The sequence below is a fragment of the Solea solea genome, chromosome 3, assembly GCF_958295425.1.
Source record: "Solea solea chromosome 3, fSolSol10.1, whole genome shotgun sequence".
In the NCBI taxonomy this organism is placed as follows: domain Eukaryota; kingdom Metazoa; phylum Chordata; class Actinopteri; order Pleuronectiformes; family Soleidae; genus Solea; species Solea solea.
Genome location: NC_081136.1, coordinates 29,470,817 through 29,486,481, shown reverse-complemented (window position 1 = coordinate 29,486,481; position 15,665 = coordinate 29,470,817). Strand labels below are relative to the sequence as shown.

Here is a 15,665-nt window from a genome sequence, read left to right as displayed (position 1 = left end):
TCTCAGTCCTTCGGTTCCCTCTGTGATCATCAGATGCCCATCTCTGTGTGCCTGTGAATGTGTAAGTCTGGCACATGTAGCACATAATGCTGCCGGGTCTTGCGGACTCCCGGTAATGCAGTCTTGATAGGTGAGAAATTGCCTGTAATTGAATTTCACGCTGCCAGAGGGTCTGGAGTCGTAGCAGGAATTTCTGTGGCAGCTTCTCCTTTTCCGGTGGGAGGTTTCGCACAGTGGGGCAGACGCCTTCACTGATTTCAAACAAGACCTAAACAAACAAGCTAAAGACGCTGAAGATAATTGTAATTACACACCAGTAACAGCTGCCTGTGTGGTGTTTGGTTGGTAGTAAATTATATGAAAAATTCCAGTATTTCTCCTTCTACAGTACCTTCTGTTTGTGTTGTGTCCCTTTTTTTGTGTGTTTGTCTCTTATTACTGTTTTTTTCTTTTTGTTTGGCTCTTCTGTTTCCTCATTTACATCTATTTCTAAAGTCAGTTGAAGCCATGTTCTCTTGAAATAGACTCGGGCATGGTGCACAAGTCAAACTGTCAAGTCACAAACACATGTATGAAGCAGCCGTTTACTTCTCGGTGGTCTCGATCATCGACCACCACTTAATCGAGTTATTTCTGTATTTTATTTGGTAATAGATTAATATGACATCTGAAATACATATTTATTGTGAACTTTATACTGTTCCATGTCAGCACAGACACTATCTATCATCATAATGCTTTTATTGTGATATTGTGATGAAAATTGTGACATAATTATAAGCTCATATTGCCCACCCCTACTGAATAGTTTCACGTGAATATATGGTTGGTGGCCCCAAGGTCATTTGAGTTTGAGACCCCTGCTGTAAAGCCATGAACATTAGTTGTTTTAGTTGTGTCCTCTCCATGCACCATACAATTCCAAATATCATCATTCTTAAAGAGATAGTTCCGATTTTTGAAGATTAACCCCAGGCGTAGAGTGGATGCAACGTTGTCAAATAATTTCCCGATGTCTCTGTCTGTGTACCCTGGTTCATAACGATAACCCAATGGCTTCTCTTTGGTCAAGGTGTAGAATCAGTTGAACAGTTGAAATGTGATCATTCAAAACTCCTTTTTGTTCAACTGTAGTATAAAAATGGTGGGACCAAAATGTTGCTAAAAAACAAAGAGGTTCTATCTTCTGCCAGGCTTTGCTGGGAAAAAATAAAAAATAAAAGTATGTTAAAACCAGAAAAAAGGATGACCCTGCTTAATATTTTAACATCCCTCATTTTTGCCTGGTACAGTGTTAAACTGACAGAACTTGATAGTAAGTTAGCTCATCAGATAGAGAGAGAGAGCTACAAACAGTGACAGACTGAAATCCCACTGGGGATTTCCTCTAGTTTAGTACATAATCCTCGACTGTGATGGGGCCCAGACAAATCCAGCCCAGGGCAGTGATTCATAACATATTAGTAATAAAAGAAAATTGCTTTTTTTTTTCTCCCAATAAAGCATTGTTCAGCATTGGATACAGATTAATCAGTTTGAGACTTTTTAAATAAACCATGTTCAAGGATGTCCTGTTGAGGTTTTAAAACACAAGATTACACTTTCGCGATGTTGTTGTGGTTCCTTTTTAGTTAACCATTTAGTTATGATAAGTAATCATAAGCATTATAGAATAAAGATAAAAATACTTTGCTCAGTGCATTTTCAAGGGTGATATAGTGTTTGTATGATAACGTTATCCTTCTATGTCCGTAGGCCGTGTTCCTGCGGACGTTTCCTGCAGTCTACAGCGAGCTGCTGAAAATCTTCACGGTGCGAGAGGTGGCCGGCTTCGTCAGGGAGATGCTGGGCAGCCTGCCGACCACTGTCCACGCCGAGTGCCCCCTGGAGGCCATCAAGCTGCAGTGCATTGGCAAAACAGTGGAAAGCCAGCTTTACACTAACCCAGGTAAAGAACATTTGTGGAGACAACAAGCAACAGTTCAGTCACTGTTAGTCGTCCCTAAGACCTATCATAAAACACGTTTTTTCCTCTTTGGCTTTTAACTCACTTTGGCCAACTGTGTTGTCTTTAAAGTGCTTTATAAATAAAGTTGGATTGGATTGGATTGGAGAGGTAAACAAGGAAACCAGCATGTGCACACATGTGCTATTAGATGATATTAGACTGCACAGTTGTGCATTAAATTAAGAACACACCCTGGCTAATTGTTGCCCTACAGTGCAGCTAACTCCATGTCATTAAATTGCTCTTAATGAAGACTGTGCACTGAAACAAATTACTGTCAGGGTTTTATTTCCAGTGTGCTCCCAAAGGCTTCATGTAACCAGACAAACATCCCTCAAGCAAAACACATTAATGTTACACAAAGGCACCAGGGAAAGTCAATGACAGAAAAATAGAAAATTAATAATGCATTTTAATTGGTGGTGGTTATGCAGGGTTAATTTACTATAATGTCTGACAGCCGATTGTGTGTGTGTGTGTGTGTGTGTGTGTGTGTGTGTGTTGCAGAATCACGGTGCATCCTGTTGCCAGTAGTTCTCCGTGTCCTGCAGGCCCACATGCAGGAGCAGAGAGACCTGGTCATGTGTGCCCGCATTCTCACCAGCATGTTGTCCCTCATCAAGAAGGAGGAAAATGGCACAGCGGTGAGTATAATATAGTTGTATAATAACTGTCTGCCGGAAACAAAACAGGCTTAGTCACGTTTTAACCAAGACAGAAAAAGAAGCAGCTAATGCTATGAGCCAGTAAGCTCACCATCTACTCTATGGTAAAATAATCCATAAAACAAAAACAATACCTCTCATAATGCAACATTAACTTGTATATCTTAACCACTCAGAAATGAGTGGTAAAGAGTGCATTTCTGAAAATAATGAACTATACTTTTAAACTATGGGCCACACGGTGGTGTAGTGGTTAGCACTCTCGCCTTGCAGCGAGAAGACCCGGGTTCGAGCCCCGGTTGGAACAAGGGCCTTTCTGCATGGAGTTTGCATGTTCTCCCTGTGTGTGCGTGGGTTCTCTCCGGGTTCTCCGGCTTCCTCCCCACAGTGGTAAATTGAACACTCTAAATTGACCGTAGGAGTGAGTGTGAGAGTGAATGGTTGTTTGTCTCTATGTGTGTGTGGCCCTGCGATGGACTGGCGAACTGTCCAGGGTGTACCCCGCCTATCGCCCGATGTAGCTGAGATTGGCACAGCACCCCCCGCGACCCTCTGGCCGAGGATAAAGCGGTAGATGATGACTGACTGACTGACTTTTAAACTATTGTACCTGTTCTCTGTAGGAGCAGAAATTTGCACATAAGACATACTTTTATAAATACTATAAGTACATTTTATAATAAAGGCACTATTCTGTGCTGCTGCTGTGAACCGCTATCATAGCAACGCAGAAAAATAACTTAAAACAAAGTCAGAGGTAGAAGAATTAGTCTTATAGCAACAATTTCCTCGCCAGTATGTTGCAACAGCAGATTGTTTTGTTGTGTGTTTATGGTCAATTAGTCTTGGTAACGGGGACATTGGCAGCCGTGCAGTTCAGTAATGAGACCCATCAATTAAGTGTGGCTTATTGTTAAGGTGGCAGTCACTTTGAGCTGTGGGTCTGGTGTGTGTGCACCGGTGTGTGTGTGTGTGTGTGTGTGTGTGTCACAGCAGCAGCAGCAGCTTGGGTTGCCTTTCTTGCAGTGTTTGCTGCCAGAGGGGCAGCTATTGGTAAAGGCCAGTGACACACACACACACACACACACACACACACACACACACACACACAATGTGAGTGGCACCACATCTAAAGGAAAGTGACAACTGTGGCAGTCTGAAGCTCCTTCTCATTATCGCTCTGTCCAAGACCTGCCTGTCTTGGCAATGGTAGAGACTAGAGGGACACACACACACACACACACACACACGTTTGCACTGCTATATTTTTAAGGACTCTACATTGACATCCATTCATTTGGACAGCCTAAGCAAAGCATTATCCCTAACCCTAACATAACCACAATTCAAATGTTAGCCCTAAACTTAACCAGTTCCTCAGAAATGAGGTCCTGCCTCATTAGGACCAGTTTTAGTCTCCATGAGGACTACTGGTCCTGACATGATCAGTGTTTATGCTAGATAATGTCCTGAAGAGGTAACAAACAAAAAGTTCTACCTCCTTCTATTCTTTTACTTTCCCCTTATTCTGTGCGAAATCATATTTTCCCCTCAGCTTTGAAAATTCACATTAGTCCCCGCGCATGCTGCTTCGAGAGCAGAGCGACTCATTAAGACTGCAGTGAGAAAGTGAGATTCTAGGCTGAGGGGTACAGAGTTTCAGTGCAGAGGCTAAATGACACCAGCTGTCAGTCATGGTTCAAGGTCGCGTTTAAGTCAAATGCAAACGAGTCGAGATCTCTTTGAGGGAACATTCCTGTGTTTTAGAGAATAATTGAAGACCCTTGAATTTTAGATTTGCTTTTGTAAAGTGTGTTTTATGAGCTGCTTCGTCTTTTCTTCCGTTGTGTAGGAGCCTGTGGTTTCTGAAGAGGTGGAGCTCATTGTGGAGAGCCTGCTGGGAGTTCTACTAAGGACCATCCTGGAAATTAGCAACCGGCCCCAGTCTACTGGGCCTGCTATGAGACTTCAGTTCCAGGACGTCACTGTACGTGTGTTATAACATATTCCACACACTCTGCGTGTGTGTGTGTAAATTGTTTTGGGACTTCACATAATGTGCAGAAGTAATGATAGATTTTTAAATTGAGATGCTGCTGGCAACTAGATTAATAATTCCGCTAACATTATTCACATTAATAGCAATAATTAAGATTTATATTACAACGCAGCGCAAAAGGGGACGGTGGTAAAGTGGCTAATGATGAGATCGTCATCATAATCACTGTGCGATGGAGACTCAAGGAGGGTTGTTCCACTTGTAATAGACTATTACGAACACTGCTATCACTCTCACTTGTTGTCACTGTAGCTAATAAAGTGCAGAGAGTCGTTTCCAATTTCATATCGTAAAAAGATATGTGGGATACACGCCCTGTGTAAAAGCACCACCTTTTCTAATTCATCCTCTTCCAGAAAATGAAAAAAACACAGATTAATTGGATGAACCTGGTCCCACTGCAGTAGATACAATAACCTTATATCATAACCTAATTACATTTTCTCTTTTGTGTGTCATTTTTTGGTACCATTTCATACATGAACCCTTGCATAACTGAAGATAATATGTTTTTTTTTTACAACCAGGGAGAGTTTGTGGCTTGTCTGTTGGCACTTCTGCGACAGATGAGTGACAGACACTACCAACAGCTTCTGCAGGCATTCAGCAGCAAAGACGACCTGAGGGTAAGACCCCCCACCAACCACCGTCCGTCTGTCTCTCTATCTGTCTGTCTGTGGCATCCTTCACTCTCTGTGTGTAAACCTGAGGTGAAAGAATAAATAGCAAAACAGGAATGACTCCTGCCTTCTCAGGAGAATAATCACATGTATGACCTTTCTGGCGTTCATTTAACAGCATCTAAAGTTGGTCATTCATGTAATTACATGCCACAAGCTATGTGTCAGTTTTGTTTGTTTTTATCAAAAAGTTGACTTGCTTCTCTTCTTTTCCTAATTCACTTTTTAAACCCTTATTTTACTTAAAAGCTTTTGAAGACAAAACTGCACACACACACACACACACATGCGCTCTGTTCCCCATTCCTGTATGTCTGCTGTGTAAACGTCTGTACGCTATGCATCACAAATGTGTGCAAGGTCAGCACTGACAGGACGTAGAAGACGAGCAGAGAGATGGCAGCACAAAAGGAGAGATACATTTAATGAGGTCAACTTTCTGTCCGTCGGAAAAATCAATTTAATGATAGGTCATTAACAAGTATATGCTCTCATCCTGCTTCTTCTATCACAGCTTTATCAAACCTGGACAGTGCTGGTAGAGTCATTAATGATCCATCTTCACATAGTACTTTTAAAAAAAAGAACAATCTCAAATGAATTGAAATATGTGTGCGCTCATTGTTTCAGCACCTAATTCCATATTGCATACTAAGTCTGAGGCATAAATAAGCATTGTGTTCACACTAGAGAGCTGCCTTGTCAGCATTGAATGTCATTCACTCTATTTGAATAGAAAAAGTGTGTATACCATAGTTATTCCTCAGGTTAGGGCCGCCCATAGCCAAGCGGGAAGAGAACTTGGCTTGTGACCAAAGGGTTGCCAGTTAGAGTCCCTGCCAGGTATCTCTGTTGCTCATTGGTAACTGGACACCTAGTATTGGAGGGTTACATCAGGAATGGTATCCAGCCTACAAATCTCTGCCAAATCAAATATGCTGATCATTCACTGTGGCCACCCCTAGAGAGGGAGAAGCCAAGAGATAAATAAAAAAATGAAACAATTATTTACACAAGTTAGAGCTATGCAACACAAAACCTGTCAGAAGCGATGCAAAACAACAAGTGATTAGAATTCCAGCTACGACTCCTGTGCCTGTTCAGGTTGTTTTTCCACAAAAGGATGACTAAGTGAGAGAGGGAGGGAGAAGTTGCTGATCCAAACAGAGAGACATAAAGTAAAGTTCTACACAAACATGAGAATTTGCGTGATGAGTCTCCTCCACCGTGTTTGTCCCAGGACTTTCTTCTTCAGATCTTCACGGTCTTCAGGATCCTCATCCGACCAGAAATGTTTCCCAAAGACTGGACTGTGATGCGGTTGGTCACCAACAAGTAAGATCACACACACACATGAAGATGCACATTGAGACACAGAGGAAAGGAAGCAGGAAACAAATCAATTAAAGTGAATATGCAACAAAGGTTTTCTGGGAGACAACACGAAAGCTGTTACCTGGCACATATTTTACACCACTACACCCACGTTTTACCATATCAAAGAACTTTCCGCTGCTGAAAGTGTGTGTAGAGCCTGGCTTTTCTATTGTCTCTTTTGAAAGATCTGCTCTTCCAAGGTGATTATTTTTGCTCTACCGACGTCTAGATTTATAGACTGCTGCAATATTTAACTAGAAACGTGGGGGAATGATGACGCAACGCTCCAAATGAAAACAAGAGTGAAGCCAAGGCTAATGCACTGAGCCTCTGTGGATGACACTATTGAAAGAAGAGCACTGATAATGAAAGACATAGAGCTCAATGGGAATGTATCCACTCATGCAGGTCAGGAAGAAGTTTGCATTTCCAACATGCTCGAGAGTAACATAAGTGCTGTGTGTCCTTTGTCAGGCAAACATTTCCTCTGAGATCATAGAGAGAGACAGCTCCGCTATTCCCCTTTTGTCTGTGTGGTTTTTTATTTATCACCGTCATTGCAAATTCACCTCTGCACCTTTACAAGGGCTATTTGATTAACCCCAGTTGTTCTTCGTGATGCATTTTCTTGTTTGTTCTTTTAGTGTCATCATCACGACGGTCCTCTACCTCTCTGATGCCCTGAGGAAAAACTTCCTCAATGACAAGTTTGACTACAAGGTGAGTGAACCGCGTCTGTCTACAGAACAGACATGTGTCTTTGTGGAGATTGTGAGCAACGCTGCGGGTCTCCATATAAATAAAACGGGGATAAAATCTGAGGGCAGACAATAAAAAAATAGAAAATGGTTCAGAAAATAGATTCAGCAGTAGTATAAGTAAGACAAACGGGCCATAAAAAAGAAATATGGTGTTTTCTTCTCCCCTAAATGCTAAAAAAAAAAACATGTTTTCCTTTAGTAAGAAATACTACCTGTGTTTCTGTGTAGACAATTGGCTTTAGCTTTTCCTTCTATAACAGTTATTTACCTGCAATCCTAAATAATTAATTTGGGAGGCGACATTTATTGGTTGACGAGCTATTTTTTTTTTTTCCTGCCATTTCAGGTGTGGGACTCGTATTTCTATCTGTCTGTAATATTTATCAATCAGCCCTGTCTTCAGCTGGAGTCCTTTTCTCCTTCCAAGAGGAAAAAGATACTGGAAAAGTAGGTGTTGTTTACACACACACTGACACACACATACACTGTATTTTTTATTTTTTTTGCTGGTGTGTAAGAAAGGCCTATAATGAGCCTTGTGCTTACTCAACAAGCCATCTTGCTCCTGCCCTGTCAACCCTCCACACACACACACACGTACATGCACACGTACATGTGGACCACATACAGTATAACGAGTACTTAGTATTCTGTTCTGTGCAGCTTCTCTCAGTATTCACCTGCAGCAAGCGCATATTCCCACTCTGATACGTTTTCATGCAGGTATGGCGACATGAGGGTGATGATGGGCTGCGAGATCTTCAGCATGTGGCAGAATTTAGGTAAGATACAAAAAATATTGGACATTTCAACTCGTGTTTAATTTCACACAGTGATTGTTTATCGATGATGACATTTGCTTTACATTATTCTTTGTGGTGCTGCAAATGCAGTACAGGCAACTGTTTACTTGCATCCCAGCAGTGGATGCTACACGTGTGACGCACTAACATCACAGGAAGTGAATTAACTGAGAAACAAAACAAAACAGGCTTTTTCTTCATGTGGGAAAATGATTTGTCCCCATGGCAACAAGCTGGATGCCTCACTCTGCTTTGTGTGGGTGCTTTTGTTCCCTTCTGCATTCGTGATGGATTTATACAGTGTTTGTTTTGTGCAGTCATTTCCAGTGTATTTATGTGTATTAAAGTAGATTTTTGTGGACAATTTGAAATGCATTTTGAAGTCACTTCATTTGTGCTTTTAGTTTCTTTTTTTATGTCGACATAATTGACAAAGTCTCTCTACTTAATGACTGATTATTCAGTTCATGGAAAGGCTAGATGCACTTAAACTACATTACAAGAGTGGGTTTTTATTGTGGAAGAAACACAAACACTGTGCTGTGGGATGAAGAGAGTGAGAGAGAGAGTTTAACCTTCATCAACCCCCAATCTTTGCTGCAGGGGAACACAAGCTGAACTTCATCCCGGCGATGATCGGTCCCTTCCTGGAGGTGACGCTGGTGCCGCAGCCGGACCTGAGGAACGTCATGATCCCCATCTTCCATGACATGATGGACTGGGAGCAGAGACGCAGTGGCAATTTCAAACAGGTACACAGACGTTAGAAATAGACTCACTCGTAGGTGCAGTCTGCATGTTGCGGCTGAATATCCCCCACATCACCTTTCTCTTCCAAGTGTGTTGGAGAAACTGTGTTGCCTTCAATAGCATCAATTGTCCATAATAGTCTATTGTAAAAGCTTAGTGGTCCAGAAAGGCTGTCGCTGTGGAGCTGATCCAGCTCCTGATATTAATTAAAAGGCTCATTCTTAAAAAAAAAAAAAAAAAACATTTGACGCAATCAGGTAATTGTAGACTTTTATCATCTTTATTTTTACATACTGGACTTTTGTTTATACATGTTGGATGTATTAGTGAATAGTACTTGCAAAATCGGTTAGAATTGGACCAGTAGATCAGTTCAGCTGGCAACTGTGACATGTCAATGATCACTACAGTTTATTACTATGGGGGAACTGGGATAATCTACTTAGTGTCCTGTGTATAATAATAGATCAGATTGTTTTGTCACTTCTCTCTCTCTGAATTCTCATGAGACTTAAGAGCTTTTGCAGTTAGATGCAAGTGGCAAATGCCAGTGAGAGGGAGTTGGAGAGAGAGAAGAGTTTGGAGTCTTTTGAGAGAAAGATTTTATTTACTTTTTGTTTATTATGGCTTAATATGTAGCTGGTGTGGAGCGATTTTAATTTGATGGCTGGGGACAGCAGATGGAGGCTGGTGAACTAGCTGCTGCAAGGACGCAAAGCTCTAGAAACTGTTGTTTTGGTTGCTGTGACCCTGAGCCCACAGAGGGAGAATGGTCGTGGTGTGTCCAAGGATGATGCATTTGCTGCTTCTTGAAACAACTCTCAAGTCTTTGTGAGAAACTGAATGACAAAAAGTACAATTCACGTACACAACAACATCTATAAACATGGTGTCCAGGTTGAAAAATACTTGAAATGCCATTTCACCACTCTGATCATGACAGAATAAAAAAATTTAACTGAACATGTCTAAAATTGTTCTTCCAAGAAAGTCTTTCAACAAAGTGGCTTTGACATGATCTGATTTGATGTCACACACTGTTCCATTTTCAGCTCTGGACGATTTATGCTTCTGTCTCTTCCAGTCATTTTTATTTCTATTATTTGACCTGGCAGCCTTTTTTGAGATATAAATACTTTTCTCTCACAGGTGGAAGCCAAGTTGATTGACAAACTGGACAGCCTGATGTCTGACGGCAAAGGAGACGAGACGTACAGGGAGCTCTTCAACAGCATGTGAGTGAGAGAGAGAGAGAGGGAAAGTAGAATTCGACGAATGGGAGCATATTTATCAATTTTTCCCCCAGTCACTTTTACTATTTTCTGGCGAATTGATGGGGTCAAGTGGCAGAACATTTTTGCGATGAAGCAATTTAGCCAATGGAGCCAATCGAGAGCTTAACCCGCTGAATGTGATATAATCACAACAGGACCTTTACAAATTTACCTCGACACAGGGCCGGCGCAAGATACCATTACCCATGTAGTGACAGACAAAATGGCTGTTTATGGAGTCTAATGACGGGAATGATGCGACCCACGCAAGACCTCGACTGGTAAATGTCTGCGTGGGCCACTTCTCACAGGCCATTTGCCTCCTGAAATGGCTGTGCTGCAGAATCGTGTTCTTAACAATGAGCTTTTAACCCTGAGAGCCAAAAAGCCCAGATGAGAGTTACGACTTTACCTGAATACAGAACCACTGTTGAATGTGTTAAGCTGTTAGAACGAATGCAGAACATGCCGCTTTTAGGGCAAAGTGCTTTCTGCGACGTTAAAGGATTTATGCACGGCTGATTAGTATTAAAAGGGAACACCCTGGCAAGCTTTTTATTTTAAGTGTTGATATAGAGGGGATTGATGAAATGATAGCCAGAGGTAAGTGATCAATATTCAACTTGAGTCACCTTCATCTTCACTCACACCTCCGCCATGGTGGGTCCTTGTCCACTCTGTCCTTGTGTTTCAAGGTTTGTGCTCCTGCATGTTTTGTATGTGTGTGTGTGTGTGTGTGTGTGTGTGTGTGTGTATATACTGCATCCTTTGTGGCTCTGTGGCTCTTCATATTTTTATGTCCACCATTACTATGAACATGGAAAATCAAAGTCCTACATTTCAATTTAACATCTAAAAAAAAAAATATTAATTAACATACATGCCTTCTATATGTCTTCCCAAGTATCACACTGATGTGAAGTTCCGCTCAATTACACATCGACTGTCTTTGTCTTTCATAGTGTCTTAACATAATAATTAGACTACAATCTGGTATCATGCAATTGTGTATCAGAAGTCATTATTGATAAAGTGCTAAGATGTACTTCCACCCACAAACTACAAATGAAATGTGTGTTTATGAGCTTTCTTAAATGTTTTCTTGCTCAATTACTCTCACGTTTCAGTTTAATTTCTTCAATCCTTTCCCTCCTACTAACTCCACTAACCTCTGTAGTGACCTGTGTGAGTGTGTGTGTGCGTGTGCTGATATTAATCGTATTAATATTAATTTATTCCGCCTATGCTTCCCGCCTGGAGTAGAATTCCCCTGTTTGGTCCGTACCCTAGGTAAGATGTCCTCCTCTTTGTTCTCTCAGTGTCGTCTGTGTGAGGGGGCAACAGGGGGCAATTCAGCCAGAAGTCAACTGCACTATTTTGGCTGTGATGTGTTTGTCCTAAATGTTATGAACGATCAATACTTTAAAAAAAAAATCATTTACTTTTTGCCAATTTGGGATTTGTTTAATAAAGGCCAGCAAGCATAGGTGTGACTGGGATCAATCAAATCAAAACTTTTTCTTTCTAAGCAATTTCTTTTTCTCTTTTCAACAATCACCTTTCTCCTTTTTACATCTTGTCTGTATTGGTCTTCACGCCTCTGTCTCACGCTGTCTCTCTTCATTTGTCCTTTAGCCTGCTGAAGAAGATTGAGCGAGAGACCTGGAGGGAGAGCGGGATCTCTCTGATCGCTACCGTCACCCGCTTGATGGAGAGATTGCTCGACTATAGGTAAATGATATGCTGAAACACACTTTGTGACTTTTGATCGTGTCACATCTTTGCACGTGTCTTACCGTCTTGGTTTCTGTTGCAGGGATTGTATGAAGCTGGGAGAAGTGGACGGCAAAAAGATTGGATGTACTGTCAGTTTACTGGTGAGCAACAGCTACTCCATTGTGCTTTTACTTATTATTACTTATTGGAAAGGGTTTGGGTTTATTTTGATTGAAATGACATTAAGGGAAGAAGAAATATAATATTAAAGAAATCATGGAACAAATGCTGCTTGTTGAGAGTTTGATGAGAGACCCATCCTGTCACATCTGCTCATTATCTGCCAGTCATGAGCTAGTTTTAAGAGTGGCTAAATGTAAAAAATAATAAAACTGATGCAGGAACAGTGCACCGATAAAGCTCATCAACAAAATGTATTGTCATACATGATTTAATTACTAGTCAGGAGAAGATATGAAATCCAAACGAGATCAAATTCATATCTTTGGCTCTATTTTACATTTTTATTGCTTTTTTGTTGTCGTGTATTTTCTAGGTTGTATATTTGCTCGGTGTGATTAAAACACACATTCCTCCCTTTGAATCTTTCCCTCACAGATTCGGCAACACTGATATTAGTCAGTTGTTGGGGAAAGTGCACTGCTGTCACTGTTGACAGTGTTTTTGGTGCTGCTAGCTTTTCCTGCTGTCACTGCAAGAGCACCAGGGTGCATAAGCAGACGGATCATAAGTCGATGCAAATCGGCAGCTGAAATATGTTGTTGTATCTCTGCCATACAGAAATCTGCCTTTTTTAAAGAAAAATAAATAAGAATTTCCTTGTGTGTACACTTAAACACTTTTTCTTTTTGTGCTCCTCCTTAAAAATCCCCAAACACTCCTGTCTAGAACTTCTACAAAACCGAGCTAAACAAAGAGGAGATGTACATCCGCTACATTCACAAACTGTACGACCTGCACCTAAAAGCACAAAACTACACAGGTATGTCTGAAGAAACCTTGTTTTTGTTATTGCTTTAGGACTGAATCATTACCTCGCCGTTACTGTCATGACACGATTTCCTGACCTTTGATTTGTGCGTCACAGAGGCGTCGTACACTCTGCTGCTGTATGACGAGTTGCTGGAGTGGTCAGACAGGCCACTCAGAGAGTTCCTCAACTACCCCATGCAGAGCGAGTGGCAGAGAAAAGAGTATCTGCACCACACTATCGTCCAGAACTTTGACAGGGGGAAGGTAAGCTGTAACACACACCCTTTAAATCCACATTTTGTGTTCATTCAATTGTTGACTCGTGCATGCAAACCTTATTTTGCACAACATTGTAGCACAGGCTGCTCTGTTTCCCCTCATTGTCAATACACTCAAGCATCTGCATCCAAACTTTTACTAATTTTCTCCATGGGCCAGAACCTACATTCCCAGAAAGTGCAATCAATAGCCATCCTTGAACACACAGTCTCTTTGTTTACAGAGTGTGTAAGAATTAGTAATATCTAATGATCTCATTGTAGACTGTAAAAGAAACAGAGGTTGCACCTCAACCCGTTGCACCCTTTCCTCTGGCCTTCATATACGAGAAAGGATTTAATTCTTTATTTATGTATTAAGCTTCTGCTTCAAAATGCAGATGGTTTGTCCATTCAGGCTGCTGTAGAAACATGGTGGCACGAGATACAGTACAGCAAGGCCTTTGCCCAAAGGACATATTAAAAAGGCTTATTCTAATGCTGCTAAATTAAAGTGATTAAACACAGATTTTTTTTGCCAATAAACCCTTCCAAATGTTACACACTGGCGGTTAAATGTAGCTGCAGCGCGACAGAAGACGGCAGACTTTGTCGTGATGTCATTCACCTCGTATAAAAAAACGTGTCACTTGTGATCACGCATTTAATTTCTGCCTATAACGCTTCGACACCTCCGAAGATCAATCAGATGACTCGCCGGCAGCAGACTAATTAAAGCAAGATCCTTATCATCCCTACAATATCCTCCGACATTCCCCAAAGATATATTGTGGGAGATGATAAAGACACTGATGATGATGATGATGATGATGATGAGGGGAAGCCTGACAGGTGGAGCATGTCATGCATCAGTGGTGCCATTTGTGCAGCATTTTTTAGAAGCACTTTCTGCTACGTTTGCCGTTGTTCTAACACTCTCAGTGAAAGTGTAATTGTGGAAATCATCCAAAGTTCCTCGCATACACAAACGCACGCATGCACAAACATACAAATAAATAAATAAATAAAACAATGTCAGCTGTCTTGATGAAATAACGGAGCTCCGTGGAATCATTAAAACTGTTTCCCTCGTAACTCGTAGTCCAATTTTCTTTCACATTCATGAGCCTTACCATCTGCCGATGCCTCCGAACAGGGATTAGTAGTCAGCGGGGGAGGAGAGCTTCTCATTTAATTAGCAGGATGGCCAGGTGCTGTGTTTACCTGCATGAGGAGGTTGTCCTTGTCTCCTGTCATTGTTGACTCACGAGTGCCATCCAGTGGAGATCCAGTGGTGTAGCATCACTACAGGGCAAGAGCCTTGGCTCCATAAAGGTTTCTTTTTTGTTGTTTTTTGTTTGTTTGTTGCATTCACTGAATGTTTGTGTTTGTGTCTTTAGTGTTGGGAGAATGGCATCATCCTGTGCAGAGAGCTGGCTGACCAGTATGAGTCTTACTACGATTACAGGAACTTGAGCAAGATGAGGGTGAGTTTTCTGGGTTGGGACATGGATTGTTTAGTTGAAGTCTTGCCTTAGCCACATGAAGATGGAAACGGATAACAATTAAAAAAAAGCTGTACAACTTGCATTCTTAATTTATATTTTTTATGCAAACTTGTCATTGTTTTCCTTGCTAGATGACGGAAGCCTCTCTCTACGACAAGATCATGGACCAACAAAGACTGGAGCCGGAATTCTTCAGAGTCGGTTTCTATGGGAAAAAGTTTCCTTTCTTCCTAAGGGTAAAGTAATCTTCATATTCCCCATGTGACAGTCATATTTCCACTATCTCAACAGACTGCAGGAAGCTTTAACTTTTCTTATATAAGACTCCTCCAGTGAGGTGACATTCAGCAACTCCTTTTCAATGCCATTTAATGATGTAACAAGCTCTGTCCTTGGTGGAGTTTGCGGATGAGGCTGCAGCTACAGGACACGGCCACTAGATGTCAAGCTAACCCCACGCTGTCTCCTGTTCCCTCTCTGCAGAATAAGGAGTTTGTGTGCCGTGGCCATGACTATGAGAGGTTGGAGGCTTTCCAGCAGCGGATGCTCAACGAGTTCCCTCACGCCATCGCCATGCAGCACGTCAACCTGCCGGACCAGACCATATACCAGGCAGACGCACAGTGTATCCTTTGCTTCAAAATCAGGCACATACAAAATTCATTTCCGCGAGTGTGTACGTGTGATTAGACACAGTGCACTGAAGAGGCAGCACAGTTTACATTCATTCAAGCACAGATGCTGACTCTCGCAGCGTGATTTGTGTTCATATAAACACAATATCCTTTAATGAGGCCCTAAATCACACGCCACG

General features: G+C 41.6%; 1 protein-coding gene across 8 annotated transcripts in view; it reads left to right on the top strand.

Annotated features, from left to right (window-relative positions):
* Positions 1 to 15,665, top strand: part of dock4b (dedicator of cytokinesis 4b) — a 100,535-nt gene that overhangs the window by 62,124 nt on the left and 22,746 nt on the right. For 6 of the 8 annotated variants that reach the window (XM_058623927.1, XM_058623933.1, XM_058623932.1 and 3 more), the window contains exons 23-40: positions 1,756 to 1,948; positions 2,516 to 2,652; positions 4,526 to 4,660; positions 5,260 to 5,358; positions 6,653 to 6,747; positions 7,434 to 7,509; positions 7,897 to 7,997; positions 8,274 to 8,332; positions 8,957 to 9,105; positions 10,253 to 10,338; positions 11,641 to 11,667; positions 12,013 to 12,108; positions 12,194 to 12,254; positions 13,003 to 13,096; positions 13,202 to 13,350; positions 14,744 to 14,830; positions 14,983 to 15,087; positions 15,335 to 15,476. In XM_058623927.1, the coding sequence (XP_058479910.1) occupies positions 1,756 to 1,948; positions 2,516 to 2,652; positions 4,526 to 4,660; positions 5,260 to 5,358; positions 6,653 to 6,747; positions 7,434 to 7,509; positions 7,897 to 7,997; positions 8,274 to 8,332; positions 8,957 to 9,105; positions 10,253 to 10,338; positions 11,641 to 11,667; positions 12,013 to 12,108; positions 12,194 to 12,254; positions 13,003 to 13,096; positions 13,202 to 13,350; positions 14,744 to 14,830; positions 14,983 to 15,087; positions 15,335 to 15,476 (1,891 nt within the window). The remainder of the gene's footprint in view (positions 1 to 1,755; positions 1,949 to 2,515; positions 2,653 to 4,525; positions 4,661 to 5,259; positions 5,359 to 6,652; positions 6,748 to 7,433; positions 7,510 to 7,896; positions 7,998 to 8,273; positions 8,333 to 8,956; positions 9,106 to 10,252; positions 10,339 to 11,640; positions 11,668 to 12,012; positions 12,109 to 12,193; positions 12,255 to 13,002; positions 13,097 to 13,201; positions 13,351 to 14,743; positions 14,831 to 14,982; positions 15,088 to 15,334; positions 15,477 to 15,665) is intronic. The other 2 variants (XM_058623931.1, XM_058623935.1) reach the window with 1 other exon arrangement.